General features: G+C 39.0%; 1 protein-coding gene across 6 annotated transcripts in view; it reads left to right on the top strand.

The window, feature by feature from the left end:
• Positions 1 to 20,280, top strand: part of LOC122058937 (mediator of RNA polymerase II transcription subunit 19a) — a 44,462-nt gene that overhangs the window by 20,970 nt on the left and 3,212 nt on the right. For 2 of the 6 annotated variants that reach the window (XM_042621682.1, XM_042621676.1), the window contains exons 4-7: positions 8,975 to 9,264; positions 9,419 to 9,646; positions 17,905 to 17,965; positions 18,125 to 18,268. In XM_042621682.1, the coding sequence (XP_042477616.1) occupies positions 8,975 to 9,264; positions 9,419 to 9,646; positions 17,905 to 17,965; positions 18,125 to 18,147 (602 nt within the window). In that variant the 3' untranslated portion in view covers positions 18,148 to 18,268. Of the gene's footprint in view, positions 1 to 8,974; positions 9,265 to 9,418; positions 9,647 to 17,904; positions 17,971 to 18,124; positions 18,269 to 20,280 lie in introns of all 6 variants that reach the window. The other 4 variants (XM_042621660.1, XM_042621654.1, XM_042621688.1 and 1 more) reach the window with 3 other exon arrangements.

Below are 20,280 nucleotides of genomic sequence, written 5' to 3'. Positions count from 1 at the left end.
TTTTTTACTTTTGGTAGTTGGTAAGTGAAGACTTTTTCAACTTTAGTAGTTGGAAGGTGAAGACTTTCCTACCCCAACTTTAATGAGTGAAGACTTTCTACTATTGTTAGTTGGAAGTTGGGTATGTAATGTTTTGTTGAGTTGGTCCTATAAATAAGGATCAATTGTAAGCATTCAAGGACAACTCAGAATTTAAAACAAAGTTTGCTTATGCAACTTTTTTCTTGTGTTTGATCAAGAATCTCTTGTGTTTGCTCAAGAAATCCCTTGTGTTTGATCAAGGCAGGTTGGTGTTTGATCCAGTCGATCCACCTTGCGGTGTGAAGCCCGGGTGTTATTTTATTGTTTATTGTTCCATCATTTTCATCTTTCAACAAATTTTAGCAATATCCTATTCTCCATATCTAGAATTCCCTATTCTCTGAGAAAAGATCCTACCCTGGTACTGTTTTGAGCTTCCTCAATTTTAGTATTACATCATCACCGCTGCCGGAACAAGCTCACCGGAGCAAAATGGTCGCTTGGATCAGTGGTTCTTCCTTGTTCCTTGATTCCTTCTCAAAGCCCTTTCTTAAAACCCTTGACAAAATCCAAACCCTGTTTGTGAATCGTGTTTTTGTTTTGTTTGTTTTGGTTATTTTTGGTGGAGTAAAGCTGATCTCATACATCTCAAGTGTTAACAAAACCATACACCTACCAATAAAAAATCTATATTTGGAATCTTCATCAAGTAATTTTAAAATGTGTTTAAAAAAAAAAAAAACCCATAAGGCGCCACATCACATAAGGCGGAGCATTGCCTTACCATATTTAGACCGCATCAGCTCTAAGGCGTTGCTAAGGCGTCGCCTTACCAGCGCCTTAAAAACTATGGTTGGGTAATTGACAATCCATTAGGAAGTTCCCAATTTGAGTTTTTTTCGTTTCTAATTTTATTAGTTAGACTTGAGGAAGTGATTAGTAGTTGCTATTTCAATTTTAGATTTTAAATAGGCAAGTTTTAGTTTTAGTTTATTATATAAAGGCATGCAACCCAATTTATTACATAGATTTGAATGATGAATTGAATTGAAGGTTTTAGTACCGGGTGTGGTGCAAGACGTGTAACTCCTTTCTCCCTCTTTGTGCTATTCTTCTCTTCTCCCTTGCAACTCTGATTTCTCTCAGAGATTTCTCCATTTTCTCTACAGGCCCTCCATCTAGTGGTATTAGAGCCGAAGGATCCTCTCCTTCTTAGTTCCTATTTTCCTTCCCTATCTTCTTCCCCTTCTAAATTCTGGTTTCTGCCAAGACTGAGAACAAAAAAAGAAAAAAAAAAAAGAAAAAAAAAAAAAAACTCTGTTTAGACCAGAGAACAGAAACCCAACTTATTCCCTTGCAGCGCCTCTTCCCTAACCACCACCCCTTTTGCGACCAGGAAAAAGAATTTTTTTTTTCTCCTTTGTTCCTACCAAAACCCATCCTCCATTCGAATCTGCCCAATGAAATCCCCACCACCCTTTCTCTTCTTTTTCTCTTCGAACGCCCTCACTTAGGGTTCCGCAAGCATCAAGTGAAAAGAAAAAAAAAAAAAAAAAAGATTGGAGCTCTAGCCGTGAGCTCAACCAACCCCTCGTAGGGTTTTTGACTGTAGTCAAGCAAGAAAAAAAAAATTGCTGCAAAAGAGAGAAGACGAAGAGAAGAGAGAGTGTGAGATTGAGATTAGAATATACCTGGTTTCTGGTCTTCTGCCTTCCAGCTGCGAGTCTATTTCTGGAATCAACAACCTTCGTTGAAGTTGCAGTCCCACAGCTGGCCCTTGCAATTCCTCTTCCCTTCCTCACATCGATCCATACACTGTTGCGTAAGCCAGCCTCTCTTGCTGGTTCCCTGGGTCGATAAAACAGAGTACCGTGCTGGTTTTTTCCAACTCCAACAAGAAAAAAAAAAAATGAAATAAAGTAACCACCTGTGCAGCTACGATAATACCAACCCCACTTCCTCTCTTTTGTACTTCATTAAATAAATCCCTGTCTTCTTGCAAAACTGCCCTTCTCATTCCCCCCTATTCCCTTTTGGTCCTAAAATTCTTTTAGCTTCCAAGTGCTCTTCACTCATATGAGTAGTAACTTTTCTTATTGAACTTATCAAATTACAATTCTACCATCCCATTATCAACTTCCATTTATTTACTATCTTGCCCCTCATTTTATTTGGGCGTTTTATTATTGTCATGGAACCTTTTGTGTTCAGATTCAGAGTGCGATTGCCAAATGGGAAACCTGCTCGTTTATTGATTGATGAGAGACAACATAACAATTTTGTCTCACGATGTGTGTGGATATGTTGTCAAAGACCAATCAGATCATTTTTTAGTGAGAGGATGNCTGTGGAAGCCAAGGGCCAAGAAGAACCAGTCTAGCCTAGGGGTGGGAAGAGTCTAATTTAATATTAAGTCTTTTATTTTCTTAAGTTTGTTTTGGGCAGGATACGTATGAGATAGAAAAGTAGGAGTCTGTGTCAGTGTAAGAGTCTAAGGAGTACTATTCTGATTTTCCCTTTATAAATTTGCATGCACTCATCGTTTCATATTAGAGTGAAATTATTTTGAATGAGAAGTTAGTTTGATTTGTGCGTTTACTCTTTCTCCCTCCTACTATTCTGGTTTTCTCCCTCTTCCCTAAGGTTACCCCATCAAATGTCCTATAACACATCGATTTCAGCAAGAGTGATGCAAAATCAAGGCTGACAGGTTGACACTTCGAGAAATCTCAACCAAGATGAACCAGGCCCAATTGGATTTTTGGATTCATTAGGATCTTTCGGATTTTTTTTTTTTTTGGGGATTATTTGCCATCTTTTATTTTGGGTAATTGACAATCCATTAGGAAGTTCCCAATTTGAGTTTTTTTCGTTTTTAATTTTATTAGTTAGACTTGAGGAAGTGATTAGTAGTTGCTATTTCAATTTTAGATTTTAAATAGGCAAGTTTTAGTTTTAGTTTATTATATAAAGGCATGCAACCCAATTTATTACATAGATTTGAATGATGAATTGAATTGAAGGTTTTAGTACCGGGTATGGTGCAAGACGTGTGACCCCTTTGTCCCTTTTTGTGCTATTCTTCTCTTCTCCCCTACAACTCTGATTTCTCTCAGAGATTTCTCCATTTTTTCTACAGGCCCTCCATCTAGTGGTATTAGAGCCAAAGGATCCTCTCCTTCTCAGTTCCTATTTTCCTTCCCTATCTTCTTCCCCTTCTAAATTCTGGTTTCTGCCAAGACTGAGAACAAAAAAAAAAAAAAAAAAACTCTGTTTAGACCAGGGAATAGAAACCCAGCTTATTCCCTTGTAGCGCCTCTTCCCTAACCACCACCCCTTTTGCGACCCGGAAAAAGATTTTTTTTTTTCTCCTTTGTTTCCTACCAAAACCCATCCTCCATTCGAATCTGCCCAATGAAATCTCCACCACCCTTTCTTTTCTTTTTCTCTTCGATCGCCCTCACTTAGGGTTCCGCAAGCAACAAGTGAAAAGAAAAAAAAAAAAAAAGATTGGAGCTCTAGCCGTGCTCTAGCCGTGAGCTCAACCAACCCCTCCTGGGGTTTTTGACTGTAGTCAAGCAAGAAAAAAAAAATCGCTGCAAAAGAGAGAAGACGAAGAGAAGAGAGAGTGCGAGATTGAGATTAGAATATACCTGGTTTCTGGTCTTCTGCCTTCCAGCCGCGAGTCTATTTCTGGAATCAACAACCTTCGTTGAAGTCGCAGTCCCACAGCTGGCCCTTGCAATTCCTCTTCCCTTCCTCACATCGATCCATACACTGTTGCGTAGCCAGCCTCTCTTGCTGGTTCCCTGGGTCGATAGAACAGAGCACCGTGCTGGCTTTTTCCAACTCCAACAAGAAAAAAAAAATGAAATAAAGTAACCACCTGTGCAGCTACGGTAATACCAACCCCACTTCCTCTCTTTTGTACTTCATTAAATAAATCCCTCTCTTCTTGCAAAACTGCCCTTCTCATTCCCCCCTATTCCCTTTTGGTCCTAAAATTCTTTTAGCTTCCAAGTGCTCTTCACTCATATGAGTAGTAACTTTTCTTATTGAACTTATCAAATTACAATTCTACCATCCCATTATCAACTTCCGTTTATTTACTATCTTGCCCCTCATTTTATTTGGGAGTTTTATTATTGTCATGGAACCTTTTCTGTTCAGATTCAGAGTGCGATTGCCAAATGGGAAACCTGCTCGTTTATTGATTAATGAGAGACAACATAACAATTTTGTCTCACGATGTGTGTGGATATGTTGTCAAAGACCAATCAGATCATTTTTTAGTGAGAGGATGATGTATTTGTTGAATTTTCTGTTTTTCATTATTATGATGGTGCTTTTTGTGAAGTGTTTGACTCTTCGCAGTACATCATTATATTGGGTCGAGGCTGGTTGGAACAACGAGACGGCATCCTTGATTGTGACAACAATTTGTGCACCCTCTAGGCTTACCACATGCATAAAAAATTTAATCTTATTGGATTGGTTGAGTCGAAGAAAGTGATACCCATAGTACAACCACAAGACGAACCAGATGCATTAACAGTTCAACACAAGTGAAAGACCGTCCTATTGTGGAACAGGTGATGACAATAGAAAGTGAGAAAATTGTGGATCAAGTAATGAAGGACATCAATGCAGTGCCAGTTGTTCATCATCATGAATTCGTTCTTCCCCGTAATTTTTCGGGCTTGAATACACCTCCAAAGCTTCACATCATGGATTTTGTTCGCAATGCAGACGATGAGCAATTCACCCTTGTTCGTGAGTTTTTATTGTTATTTTTTTTTTAAAACTTGTGGACGAGTTTTTCTCAACATCGGGGGAGTTGATGCAGAATCGAGTCTGAACTAGGTTGACACTTTGAGAAATCTCAACCGAGATGAACCAGGCCCAACTGAATTTTTGGATTCATTAGGATCTTTAGGATTTTATTTTGTTTGGAGATTACTTGCAATCTTTTTATTTTGGGTAGTTGATAGTCCATTAGGGAGTTACCAATTTGAGTTTATTTTGTTTCTAATTTTGTTAGTTAGAGTTGAGGAAGTGATTAGTAGTTGCTATTTCAGTTTTAGATTTTAATTAGGCAAGTTTAGTTTCAGTTTATTATATAAAGGCATGCAACCCAATTTATTAGACAGATTTGAATGATGAATTGAATTGAATGTTTTAGTGCTGGGTATGGTGCAAGACATGTGACCCCTTTCCCCCCTCATTGTGTTATTCTTCTCTTCTCCCCTGCAACTTTGATTTCTCTCAGAGATTTCTCTCTTTTCTCTACAGGCCCTCTATCAAATAGTAGTCATATGATTTGTTTCCTTTTTGGATTTGTTCTAGATGACAATTAATTTCCATTGTTTGGTGATATTAGAATAATAGCTTTTTTGTTTTGTTTTAATGTTTTCTTGGTTAGCAAGTAGTTTGGTTTACAAAATACTAGTCTTTAAGTCTTAGTTTCTATTTTTCAGAAGTTACCTAATTTAAAAGTTTCTTATTTATAATCAACTTGAGAGTCTATATAAGAGGCCAATATTGTTTGTAATGCTTTAGTCAAGATTAATGAATTTTATTAGTGAGCAATGCTTTACTCTTGGGCCTATGAAAGGTTTATTCATCAACTGTGAGAGTTGAGGGTGAGAGACTCAGGCTGAGATAGCCATTCCCTTACCCCTCACCCTCTCCCCTCTATTAATTTTTGGTTTCTACTTTATTCTTTCTGTTATTTGGTTACTTGTTTATTAAAGAAGTTTGTTACAAAGATCACCAACCAATCTGAGGTGCTACTGTGGAAGACCAGAAGACACAAATAGCTCATCGAATTCTGTTTTGGTGGTTTTTCTTATGGGCAGGAATCAAGAAATCATTTGATCTGGTACATTCGGATTGCCGGAATCCATCATTTCCAAGCTTGAGCACATTTTTGCTTCCTTCTTGTGGAAAGGAAGTGAGTGTATGAGATTCCTTCGCCCTGCTAGATGGGCTGCTGTTTGCCTTCCCAAAAATGAAAGAGGTTTGGGCCTAAGCAGGATCAAAGAGGTGAATTCTGTTGGAATCATTAAGCTGGCCTAGAAGATTATCTCCAAGAATGATAGTATATGGGTCAAGTGGGTGTACTCAAACCTCCTTAGGTCCTACTCCTTTTGGGCAGTGAAAACCCATGCTGATGCTTCATGTGGTTGGAGTAAGATCATGGCCACCCGCCTCCAACCCTCCTCGGCTATCTCTTCTCAAGTCGGTAATGAGTTGTCTACCTTTCTTTGGCTTGATCTATGGCACCCCAAATGAGTCATTTACCATGCCCTTACCATGCTGCTAGCACCAGAAATATATATATTACTCTAGATTGCCCAAGCTCTCCTTGGTGGCAGACATTATATCTTCTGGTTCTTGGTCTCCCCCAGCACTTCCCTCATGCCAGCTTGTCGATATTTGGAACTCCTTTCCGGTCATCTTGGACACCTAGAGGCAAAGACATGACTCTACTCTTTGGATTCCCTCTTCTTCCAAGATCTTCTCTGCTAGTGCTGCTTGGGATTTTGTTAGGATTCATGGTCCAGCCACACCTTGGCACAATCTCCTTTGGTTTCCGCATCACATTCCCCGGCATAGCTTCACGGTCTGGAGAGAATTCACTAACTCCTTGGCTATGCATAGTTTCCTCATCCAAAAAGGCATCCCGGTTGATCCAATGTGCATCCTTTGTGGGAATTAGCCAGAATCTGTGGATCACCTCTTCTTCGCTTGCACAATCTCCAAATCCATCTGGAAAATGATACTTGCCAAATGTTGGCCTGCTACTAGAAGAATCCTCCCTCTTCATAGAGAATGGATCTGGATGGACATGACCTTCTGAGGCAAGTCTATTTGTGACCTAGTGGGAAAGCTCGCCTTCTGTGCAACAATCAAACAGATTTGGATGGAAAGAAATCATAGGAAATGGACCTCTGAATCTCACTCTCTGGATAAGATTTGGTGTTCCATCTCTTTCGATGTCAAAGCAAAGATCTCTCGGATCTCCTCCTCTTGTAATCCTTGCACTAGGAACTGCCATATTGTAAATTCCTTGGAGCTGCCGAGCTCCATCATCAAGAATGCCTGCCCTTGAGCTGGGCCTTTTTCTTTTCTTTTCCCCCTTTTCTAAAGGCTGTAATTTTTTCCTTTCTTCTTGGTAATGAATTATTTATTCACCCAAAAAAAGAAATCAGATCTCCCTAGCCCTTGACCTGCTTAGTCCAAGCTTTTTGGGGTTTGATCAGCATTCCAAAGGAGTGATCCCAACAGTGGTTCTTACAACTAATTCTTGGGGCAGTTCAAAAGTTTCCTATTTTGAAATCGGCTTTGACTTTGGAGCTAGTCAGACCAAGTTTGTTTTTTTATCAAGATCTTGTACCATGGTTTTCGCAGTTTGATGATGAATCGGTTCTTCAGAGATCAATGTGACCGAAGGTAAGGTGTATATGCTGGGGATTCCTGAAACTGATGTTGCCGCTTTTTTGGAGCATTTAGCGAGGCAACCTATATGGAATCGTTTAGCGTCACCTTGCTGTCTCCAGTTCTTCTTGTAAAGTCCTATGGTCCTACGTATATGTTTCAAGAACCATTTGGGCATCTTAATAGGCTGGTTGTGAACACCATTTTTTTTTTCCTTCTCTTCTGTTAGCAGCTAGTTGTGAACCCCAGGTTTTGGCTGCCCAGAGCTGAACCTTTAGTGTGTGTGTGTGTGTGTGTTTATTTTTTTACTTCGAAAATTTATACTAGTAGCTTACTGCTGTTCACATGGTATCGAGTATCAGAATGTATCTAGATTGATCATGTCAATATGATGCGTAAACAATACGTAAAACTATAAAAGCATTATACATTGAGATCACATTTAGACAAGCTTGAAGTATTATGTATTAATTGTTTGTTGCTAAGTATTTATTATTAGGGACAAAGTTTCCTGTTCGAGTATGGCCCCTGCGCCACAGACAAGGGGGTGCCCAATGACCACCGTGCCCCTCCTGGGGGCGCATACGCTTGTGTTAAGGCATAGGGACTGCTCTCAGACAGAAAACACTTGCCCTTGTTATTGATAATTAAATAGTACTTCACGTTTGTCTAAATGTTGCTATGTTAGTAGTAGTATGATAGATTTGTATTTACTTAATGCATGTTTATACTTAGTAGTATGTTTATACATGCATATTGCTTGCTTGGTCTGGAACTTCAAAGCATTACTGTGGGCTAGTATGTGTGGATAATTTTTTTTCTCCAAATCTCCTTGCTTAATTGTTATTAGTAGGTTTGATATTGCACTTGCAAATGAAAATTTGAATCACATGGATGCCATGGAGACGGAGACAACCTGATATTGGTTGGATCATTATTTATTGCTTATTTATGGTGCACAATGCTTAAAAACACTTGTTTTGCATGTGTCATAAGCGCATCTATGCATAGCCAAGTATATCTAGCATCTCTCCGATGCGTCTCCAGGACATCTCTTAAAACTATCTTTCTGTCACGTTGTCCGGTACCTACACTTGACGCCTTGGTTATTCACGTTATTGTGTCTGGGATTTTCTTATTTTTTTGTCTTAATGTTACACTTTTTCTGAGCAAGGGGTTAGCCCTAAGACAATTTATTTTTTTGTGTTAAAAAGTTTGAACATATAGTGTTAGTTCTCAGTTTCCCAAACTGCCCCTTTGGTGTTGATGTGAGGAAAATAGTCAAGCTTTAAACCTTTCCTCATGAAGGCTTTAATGTAGGATGCAGGCAATTTTGGAGAGATCTTATCTGCCCTTTTTATTTTTTATTAATTTTTTTATAATTCCAGTTTTTATTATTTATTATTTTTTGACCAATTTTTTATTTTTTATTTTTATTTTAATCAGATCATATCTCAATGTTATAATTTTGGAACTTTGTGATTTAATGAGGCCTTTTTATTTGGAACTGCAGGGCCCAGAGAACTTACTGGTGCTGCTGATCTCATTAATCACTACAAGTTGTCAGTCCACCATGAGTTCTTCTGCAAGAGGTCACTTCCTTTGTCAATCTCCGATACACACTATCTCCACAATGTGGTGGGTGACACAGAAATTAGGAAAGGAGAAGGGATGGAATTGGACCAGCTCATTCAGGACACCTCGTATGCAAGAGATACAAATGCACTCATACAGCCTTTTGACCTGGATACTCTCAAAGAAGCCTTTCTGCTGAGAGAAACAACCCCCATTGATCTGCCGTCTGTAAGAACTCTCCCCTTTGGTTGTACTTTCCTTGGATTTTTTTTAGCGTGTGGTGATATTTTTCATGGATAAATCTTTGAGGACTTGATTGGTGCAACATACATAATATAGTCATTATCTGAATTGCTGATACTTTAGTGGTATCGTTAAACAGGCAGAAAAGGGGATCCCTACTGTTGCAGGTAAATCAAAAAGTGAATCTAAAGATAAGGAGAAGAAACATAAGAAGCACAAGGACAGGGATAAGGAAAAGGATAAGGAGCATAAGAAGCATAAACACCGCCACAAGGACCGGAGTAAAGATAAGGACAAGGAGAAGAAGAAAGACAAAAGTGGGCATCACGATTCTGGTGCTGACCACTCAAAGAAACATCATGACAAGGTTGGGATTTTCTTCCTCCTTTTTTGTGATGGTATGGTATTTGTTACTAAACAATTGGTTAGCCATTAAAAGAAAAAAAAAAAGAGGAGCAATTCAAATTGCACAAGGATGTGGGATTTCCGTATTTTCGAAATGTTCAATGCGCACTTCATGCAACAAATTTACAGCCCAGTATGCTTCATGTAGGAGAAAAACAACATAATTATACTGGTTTTTTTACTAAAGTTCCATTTGAGACATAGGGTGAATGCTCATTAAGACGATGCATCCAAAGCCTCCCTTTTTTTTTCCCTCCCTATACCCAAAGATTGCCTTTTTAGGTTGTAATAGCCTTATTGCTGGGATGCCAATGAAGACGGGCCTCCAACTCTTGCTCTTTTGACAAGATTTGGTGCCATTTTCTTCGATGTCAGTTCTAAGCTGGACTTGCTCCCCCATAAACCTATAAGGATGGTTCAAGATCTCGGGGAGATCTCGCTAATATCTCTCTTTTTAGATTTTCCGAGATGAGATAACTGGCGATACGCAAAATCAACCATATCTTGAGATCTCACTATCTCGACCCCATCTCATCGAGAAATGGCCTAGAACTTGCCTATCTCGCTACACTTTGAAAAAGAAAAAAACACATTGTTAATGGGATTTTTGTGCTTTTGCTTGCCAAACTTCATTCCTATACTACATGTAATATGTATTGTACCTATGTAGTTATGTGGCTTATCATATGTCATTTCAATGTATGTGAATGTGACTCATCAGTCATCAATGTTAAATATTAAACAATTAAGTAATTATATGTAATTTCTTTTAAATTCTTATCATTACTAACACTTTTTAAATTGATAATGTGTTCTAAATTTTAAAAGTATTAGATGTTATGTTGTGTGGGGAATGCGGATCGTGGAATAGAGCATACTAGTCCTAGGCAAAGAGTTGGAGACTACTTACATAGGGTGTGAAATCAAAGCATCATTTTAGGTTTGATTTTAAAAAAACTGATGTTTCCACTATGTTTAGAAGGCCTAAGATAGGGTAAATAACAAGTTTCAGGAGCTACAAAGACCATATGGCCACAAAGACCAACCACCGAGTCGAATGGGAAAAAAATGCAAGATCTCGGCGAGATCTCTCTTTTTTGGCTTAGCGTGATTAGGGGTGAGATCGAGATCGTAAAACTTTCCTGAAAAGGACTCCCTTAGGAACATGCTCATTGTTGATTCTTAGGGTCTCCACTCTCAACTCCTCCACCCTTCTGTCCCCCTCCCTCCTAATGTAGGAGTAGATTACAAGAAACTACCCCAACAGTTTATGAGCCCAAACAAGACAAATAGGACCAGGAAACAAGGGAATAAGACCATCAAATAAACCCCCAAGGATATAATAGCAATGCAGGAGCAAAACCAGCCCAAAACTCAACCCGATAGGAGAGAGAAAAACCTGCCATATGGCTGGAGAGAGAGAGGTGCAGCCAGGTCTGTAGAGCTCCAATTGAACTGCACTCTTGGGTGTAGGTAGTCTCTAGGGAGGGCACAAAAACCTAAAAATTTGAAGGACTTCTGACGGTTGGTTGATGAGATATTTACTTTCTTGAAAACCAGACCTAAGAGAGAGAAAGTGACCAAGAACCTGAAAGAACAGCAGTCGGCAGCCTTGAATGATTCCCCAAGAAGGATCGAGTGTCCCACTGGTGAAGGAGAACAGTTCCTTACAATGCTGGTCAAAGCTTTCTTCAAGTGGTGGAGGTTCTTGAGGTCGATTGGCTGTCAAACCTGGACTTCTTGGCTGATCGATTGGGAATGACAAAGGCTGGACAGAATTCGATGGATTGTTGGACTGATCTGAAATTCTGTTAGCTCTTCACAATAACAGTAAACAAAGACAGAATTTTAAAGTAGAAAACAAAGAGAAAACAAGATATTGTGGGAGAGGAGGTGGCTATCTCAGCTGCTCTAAACAATTGATTGCAATCTTTCTTCATTCAAATTTGAGAATTGAGAGTACATATGCTCCTCTATTTATGGAGGGCAAAATAGCAATCAAACTACAACTAGGAGCTAGTTTCCAAATAGGACTATACACTCCTAGTACAAGTAGGACTTCAAATAGAACTAGGACTAGAACTCCAACATGGAGTAGGACTAGAACTCCATTGACTACTATAACTTGACAGAGACACAAAAACTTCAATTTGTTTGCTTCTGGTTGATTGATTATGCTAGGGAATGGTGGAGAGTCCATGAAAAGCAACTCCGAGTTCGAGGACATGTGCCTAGGACTTGGGAAGAGATGAAGTATAAGTTAGCGACACAATACCTCCCTGCATATATCCAAAAAAGGCTCTTCCTTCCACAGGATTCCCATTAGAATACATTTATAGACCTAAAGTTCGAAGAATTGAAGGAGGCTACTGCTGCCCAATCTAATTCTCAGCCCTGTTATTTTCGTGGCGAATTCCTTGAAAGCCCATTAAATGACTTATTTACATCGACTCCCCTTACGGCATGTTGCCCTCTTCCTCCCCCTCCCCCTTAGGCTTGGTACCCTTTCTCTTTTGCTTTGTATTTTCTTTCTTTCCCCTCAGGGGCCTTGTATATTATCCCCCCTTATTCCTTCCTTTTGTAATGAATTTATTATTTTTACCCCCCAAAAAAAGACAAATACAAGATAAGACAAGTAAATAAACTAGTTCCTAAAGTACCCTTAAACTCTAACACTTTACCTCAAGCTGGAGAATAAATATCATACATTCCTAGCTTGCATAATAGGGTATGGAACTAATGATGGGTGAGCCCCTTTGTGAAGACATTTGCTAACTGATTACCAGCCCTCACAAAAGGAGTGCATATGATGAAGTGTCCATCCACCATAGTTGTCATGGCGTCGCCAAGGCGGCGATTTGGCATCCTGGCTGAAAAAGAAGTTCATGGCAGTGCTACAATTTACGTGACTCACAAATGGCGGTCGCCATTGGCTGATAGGCGTCGCCATGGCACCGCCATGGACACCAGGTCACGCCTAATTCACTAGGCAGTCAATTTTTTGTAAAATGCAGGGTGATTTTGATAGGGCTATTTTGATTTTTGATGATTTGATGTTGCTTAATGTTGGTTTCATTTGTTATAGGGTATATATTATAGGTTGTAGCATGCTAAATAACTTTAGAAAATAGGGGGAATAAAAAAGTAGCATACTAAATAACTTTAGAAAATAAAGAAAATAAAAAATTACACATGGGCGATTTGACCGCCATAGCAACGCCATAACGGGTGATTCATCGCCAAATCGATTAGCCACCCCTCCACCACCTTGGATCGATTTGACGCCATGACAACTATGCTATCCACCTCTATTTGCTTCGTCTGGTCATGTTGCACAAGATTGACCTATACATATGGCATACTTGTTCACAATAGAGATGTATAGTTGCCTTAGTATCAAACCCTAGCACTTGGAATAGCCTTCTCAACCATAGGAGTTCACATTGTTCAAAATTCTACCTTTGCACTTGATCGAGCTACAACTGGATGCTTTTTGCTCCTCTATATGACCAGGTTACCACCCACAAATGTAAAATGCCAAGATGCAGTTTAGTTTTCTAAAACTGAACCAGCCTAGTCAGCATTAATGGAGCCTTATATCCTCATATAATTATGCTTAAAATACAATAGTCTTTTCACTAGGGAAGACTTTAAGTATTTGAGGATGCAGTATACAACATCCAAGTCCCCACTCTTGGGTGCATGCATAAACTAACTCACCACTGTAACCATGGTTCAAGGTTTATACTAATACTGTCGGAATGTCCTTATTTTTGCGGTATCCCAGGACTCCGATACGAAATACCATGTGACTTTTAAAACTCACTGGTTTCGACTAGTATCAACCAAAATTTTCACATTTCGACCAAAATGTGAGGATTTTCCTAGAAATGTGGGAATTTTTCGAGCGTTCCAATGGGTCAGACTTTACAAAACCTTCTTAAACGGGAAACGAAGCCTTTTATTTCAAAATTTCGACCCTCCCCTTATTTTTTCTGTATGAAGTGGGAAACTTTGGAAAACACTCAAGATTTTACCCTTGTGCCATCAAATCTTCATTTTAAGCTTGGAACTTGTACATTCATAGTAAATCTACTTAAGGAAGAGGGCTTGTACCAAAAAGGTAAATCCCAATTCCCCAAACCTTGTGTGCCATCCTCCGAGAGCACCTGTTCATTTGAATATGGTCGCGGGTATGGACAATATGGTGGATCTTCTACTTTATTTGGACAAGACGGTAATTCATGTGTTGGGTCATCTTTTGTTGACAGTATCTTTGGGTATCCGTCCCAACCTTGTGTGCCACATCCACATCCTGTCATTGTGACTGAGACATTCCCTAAGCTGGGATACCTAGCTGATGTTGATGATGCATCTTATAGATGGGTAGTGATGGACTACCAAAACATGTCATGGGGGACTTGTATGTGGTGCATTCTGAGGAGCAGCTATGACATCTGCAATGGTACGTAGCTCGTGGAATGGAAGTCTGTGACATCCTAGACACTCTACTTGGAATTGAGTGTTGAGTGTTGAATGTTGAGACTTGAGACTTGAGAGATAACTCAGAATTGTATAATATTATATTTATTTTGGATCCTTTACGTTATGTTTTGTCTGTCTTAAACTTTTAATAATGTCTTCCACATTTTTAGTTAGTAACTTATATGTGTTCGTATGTAGTATAGTTTCAGTTAACGACTCAACTTACATTAACAAACTTTGGTCAACACCATAAGTATGATTATAGCACACCTGGGCTTTGGCCCAGCGGTTGGCACTGCTCATGTAGGAGCATGCTCAGGGAATAGGTCAGTGGATCCATTCCCCTTGTAGGTGCACCGGTGCTGCTAAGCACCATTTTCCTCCCCCCCCCCCCAACTCCCTACCCATTGGGCGCCCACCTCTCCTTCGGACCACCGTTGTGGTGGTCCAACCTGGCACAAAAAAAAAAAAAGTACGATTATAGGTTTTTTTCATGAAACTAATTATGTGAATGGGTTAGAAATGTCTAAATAGGATGTACAAAAAAAAAAGGGCAAATAAACACCATTTTGGGGGGGGGGTCGAAACCAAAGTATCCACCAATCCAGTAAAATTTCTCAGATTTAGATCGAAATTTCAATCTCCTCAAGGGTCGAAACATGATATTTTGAACCTTGCCTCCAACTGCATAGGTGATATCTGGGTGAGTGAAAGAAAGAAATATCAACTTCCTCACAAGGCTCTGGTATTTCCTTGCATCAAGGGAGTTCCACAGTCTTCGCTAGCTTATGATTCTGATCAATAGGAGAGTTTGCTGGTTTGCAACCCATCTCTGTTTCTTTCAATAAGTCTAGAACAAGGTTTCTTTGACATATGGTTATTCCCTTTTTTAGACCTTGACACTTCAATCCCAGAGATACTTCAAGGGGCCTAGGTCTTTAATCTCAAACTGTTGAGCCAAGTAGGTCCTCAACCTAGTAATCTCAACCCTGTCATCTCCAATCACCACATTGTCATCAACATAGACACTAAAGGCTGTGATGGTACCATTTCCTTGCCAAGTAACTAAAACGTGATTAGCTTGACTCTAGCAATACCCACTCTTCAGAATAACCTGTTTTAACTTCTCAAACCAAGCCTTGGGGGACTAATTGAGCCCGTATAAAGCCTTCTTGAGGAGACACACTTTTTGATGTAGATCCCTATCATGGTCTTCAATATCGCAGGAGGAAGCAGAAGACCAGCCAACAAGGGCAGCCAGCCTTGGGCTTATTCGAGCCTGGCTCGTCCCCATGCTTTGGCCCTATGCTGGCCACATCAGCAGCCCATCAGCCAGCATAGGATACCCCCTTTATTAGTGCATATTTCCTTCTAGATTTGGACTTCTAGAAGACCTTAAAGATGCCCATCGAGCCAGCCTAAGATAGCTGTGCAGAAGATCCTTGCTTGCTGCTTGCGATCGCCAAGTAAAGCTGGGTTTTTTTTTCTTTTGTTTGAGTGGTCAAAGATGCTTTGCAAGAGAGGAGCTGCCTTCTAGAATGTTCCTAGTAGTTGATTTACAAGTTTGAGTTTAGTTGCTATTCTATTTTAGTTTCCTTTCTAGTTTAGTTTCCTGTTTGGGAACTAGTTGCTAAGTTGTAGGTTTGGAATCTATATTTAAGAGAGATTATTGTAATAGTTTCGAACAATTGATTTTGCAGCCTATGCTTGCTCTATTCTCCTGAGAAAAAGGATGAACAAACAGTTGAGATAGCTGTGGGTGAGATGTTGATATAGATAAGTCACTTAATGGGCTTATTTTATTGCAAATAAGCCTTGGGTTGGGTTATGTATGTTTCGGGCCTTTGATCCCATGGGTTTTCTTTGTAATGGGCCACTTTAATGGGCCTAAAATATGGGTAGAAAGTAGGAAAACGGGACTTAATTCATTAGTTAGTTAGAGTCCTGTTTTGTGTATTTCCTATGTTATTTCAGTTTTTTAGTCAATTTAGATTTCCCTATTAGTGAATGACTAGTTAATTAGTCCTACTTCATGTTGGAGTTCTAGTCCTAGTTCTATTTGGAGAACTGATTTGGAAAGAAAGGGGTTGGGTCTCTCAGATCATTGGAAAATGCAGATCAGATCTAAGAGGCTAGAGAAGAAGAAGAATCAGGGAGATTACATCTGAGTGAGTGAAGAAAGAGAGATTCTTAGGGTTTGGATCTCACCCGCTATTATACCATGCTGGAATGAAAAACTTATTTCTAGTGGAACACAGACCAGCTTTAGTTATAATATGGAGAACAATCTAGAATGAATACACGACCAAAGTACCCCTATGGATAATTCTACCCTTGTATCCATATCACAATAGAATGTTACCTGACTGAGGCAGGTGGAACTCAGGATGTTGATCCAAAGAGGACTCTTAGTAGGTCTTCTTTCTCCTTCTTTTATACACAACTCCTTTATCATTACCAGAACCACCACCTGAATAATCACCAATATCAACAACATCCAGTTCTTTGTGTTTCCCAACATCAAGGATAAAGGGGGAAATAGGCAAAGGTAGAAGAAAAGGGATGACATCAACAAACTTTTTACTCCCACTAGGCTCCCCTTGAAGGAGGTGTGATGAGGAGCAATGAAAGGTCAGGACTCAAAGAAGGTGACATCCTTGGAGAGAAGTAGCCTTCAGGAAGAGGAATAGTAGCACTTGTAGCATTTGAGTGTTGTAGGGTCAACTTTAGTCCGAGCAGGCTTATTGACATGAACATTGTAAACACACCCAAACACCTTGGGGGGAAGAGAGAACGCAGTAGCCTGAGGGGATAAAATATCCAAAGGAGATTTGGAACCAAGAAGCTTCGTGGGCATACGGTTGATTAAGAAGGCAACAGTAAAAGCATCTTACGAAAGTCTTAGGGACATGCATGCCAAATAATAGACTTTTAGCAACTTCCAATAAATGGTGATTTTTTCGCTCAACTATCCCATTTTATTGGGGTGTGTTAACACAAGCAAGTTTATGGATAATACCAATAGTATTCACCCCTTCTTTATCAAAATGAATAATTTTAATTTTAGTATCAAATTGAGTACGAATCATTTGATAGAAATTTTTGAAATCATAGACCTCACTTTTATGTTTCATAAAAAAGGTCCATGTAGTGTGGGATTAATCATCAACAAAGCATACAAAATAACGATAGACAAACAAAGAGGTAGTGAGAGAAGGGCCCTAAGCATCAGTATGTACAATATAAAAAGGGATGGTGGATCTATTGCCATGGTAAGGATAACAAGAATGACAATACTTAGCAAACAGACAGGGTTCACACTGAAATACATAGAAAAACAAGAGTGGTAATTGTTTTTTCATAACACCGAAAGAGGGGTGGCCGAAATGTTGATGCCACAACATTACAAAGTCCTTGGAGGAATGAATTTCCTTTCTAGACCAGTTACCTTCAATTTATACTGCCCATTCAGATGTTGACATTTGAATCTTATTGCAATACGACAGATGGGGTGGAACTTCTGACTTGATGGGCATTTTCTATGTATCTATGGTATTAGGATGATTTTAATACAAGGAATCTCAGGGTTCATGTGGCAACATTTTTATTTTTATGATCCCAGAATCTCAATAATAGAAATTTTTTGTTTTATATGTCATTTTAAAGTTTGTCACTTTATTTCACTTATTATCTTCAAGAGTCTCACATAATTGTCTTGTTTTGTCTATTTATAAGTTACAGAAAAGGAAGCATGACGGGAGTGAAGATCTTGCTGACATTCACAGACACAAGAAAAGTAAGGTAACAGATGCACAATTAGGTTTCCTAATTTGTCCTTTTGGATATACTTGAAGGTTGTGCATGCAACCTGTAGTTTATAGTTCTTATGAAACAAGCCATGCTTATTTCATCTGCTTCTTTAATAGTGTTCTGCTTTTCCTTTGAATCATTTCAGCAAAAGAGCACAAAGTTGGATGAGATAGGTGCGATAAGGGTAGCAGGCTGATGATGTGTCATATAGCCGTCTCTATTTCTGATTTCATATTTGGTGCTGTTGAAAATTAGGAAGAGCTTTTCATGTGCTGACAATTTTCATGGTGTAAGTGCTCCTTGTCCTGACATCCTGATTTGCTTCCAATGTGCTTTGCTGCCTACATTCTAAATTCTTATTGCATTGCCTTTGAATCCTAGAAATATGTCAAAAAATTAATATACAGATCTTAGTTCTGAAGTTTGTTTTGGTGCCAGTTTCAGTTTGGTCCCAAAAGTGAAATGTTTGGTACTTCAGTTGTTATGGTGAAATATTTTGGCCAATGTAAATATATTCATGAATAAAAAAAGATAAGATAGATGTAGTGGCCGTTTGGCTAAGCTTAAAAAATGTTAATAGCTGAAAAAAGAGGAAAGCCACTTACATGTACTTGCACTAGTCCAGAACTTCATTGGTGAGATTGATTAGGTCCATCACATGGACCTAACGCATCCATTGAAGTCTGCCACGTGGCAAGAAATTTTGGCTTTGTGAGATTAACAGGAACTCACTAATCTTCATGACATTTATTTTGTCAATTTCTTGTAGAATGTGAGAATATTCTTAAACTAGTATTCTAAATTGGGTCCATAACGTGGGTGTACTCTGTTGTATGAAAGTTATCAGAGATGGAAGAGAACTGGGTTGTTTGGTCAGTGTGGTGCTGGATAAAAATACACTTCTGTGGGCTTTGAATGCTTCTAGCTCCTATCAAGATCCACAGTTAAGGTGGGTTAGTGGACCACATGGGTAGGGAGGAATAACAGAATATTTAGAGAAAGGGGACAACTTGAAAGAGGTTGTATCTGAGATTGATGGAGGCAGCCATTTTTAGATTCTAGTTTAGGAATCAGAGATCAGATTGGATTGGTGGTTTGCTGATTTCAGCAGCCTGCGAGGGGGCAAATAAGGGACTAAGGTAGAAACTAAGGGGGAGAAAAGTTAGTGAGAAAGGGTTCCAGTCCAAAGAAGAGTGAGTCGAGTGACAGCCATAGGGATGAGAGAGAGATTTCTTACAAATATTTTCAATAACTATTCTTATTCAAAAACTGACCAATCGATGGGGTTATATCTCATTTTTAAAACCTGAAATATAATAGTTTTACCTGGCTTCTGATTCCTAAACATATCATGGCATTGATTAAAAAATAAAGCAGTCTAAGGATAAACTACTAGACTAAAACTACTTAACCCCCAAGACTAAGAATACCAAATTAAATGACTAAATTCATGTACCCCATATGGACCTAATTATGGGCCTTATAATTGAGCCGATACAAATAAAAAGACTTAAAGCAGAAGTCCTTAACTTAGTACTAGAAAGATAAGACCAATTTTTTGGACCGGGTCCACGACTTCTTGTCTTGAATTCAAACAAAATTTAAAATACCAAGCTTTGATGTTATCTGTCTTGAAACTTATGAGGAAAACGAATTCATGTTGTAGAATGGGTTTCACTCAACTAGTGTTTGTTGTTACTTGAATTACAAGCTCGCTTTTGGCTTAAAGGGCTGACCTTCTACTGTAGGCAATGAAGCTCCGATAGAACCAGCAATGTCATCTAAAATTTCTTGCTTTGCTGCCTCAGTAGGCTTAGGAATTTCTCCGATGTCTTCCTCTTTCAACTCCTTGTGTCTGCACTATTGGTGTGGCTTCGATTGGCTTTGAGGGTTCATCATCAACCAGTCTTTGCAGAACTATTTTTTGTTGAATATTAGAAGGCTTCAAGGTACATAAGTTCCCTTCATGATCAAGGACTACCTTTTTTGTATCCAAGATTGATCAACTATGATGACGTGTTTGGAAGAACGAAATACTCGGGGCATCTAGCACCATTAAAGTAGTAAGAAACTAAAATTCATTGAAGACATCATCATTAGATTCAACGATTGATCTCAATTTATCTTAGACTGCATCTCCACCTCAAGACTGTGAGAGTAAGTTCTTATTCCATCCATCTAACAATGGAGAAGTATTTTCACTGGACAGATGAAAACCATTGAAAATAAAGATATCCATATTCCATAGCCAAGTTAGGCTCTAATCCCTCCTCCGCCCCACCCAAAAAAAAAAAAAAAAAA

This window comes from Macadamia integrifolia, chromosome 2 (assembly GCF_013358625.1).
Source record: "Macadamia integrifolia cultivar HAES 741 chromosome 2, SCU_Mint_v3, whole genome shotgun sequence".
Classification (NCBI taxonomy): domain Eukaryota; kingdom Viridiplantae; phylum Streptophyta; class Magnoliopsida; order Proteales; family Proteaceae; genus Macadamia; species Macadamia integrifolia.
The sequence above is the reverse complement of the archived record's forward strand: the minus strand, read 5'-3'. Positions and strand labels throughout refer to the sequence as shown.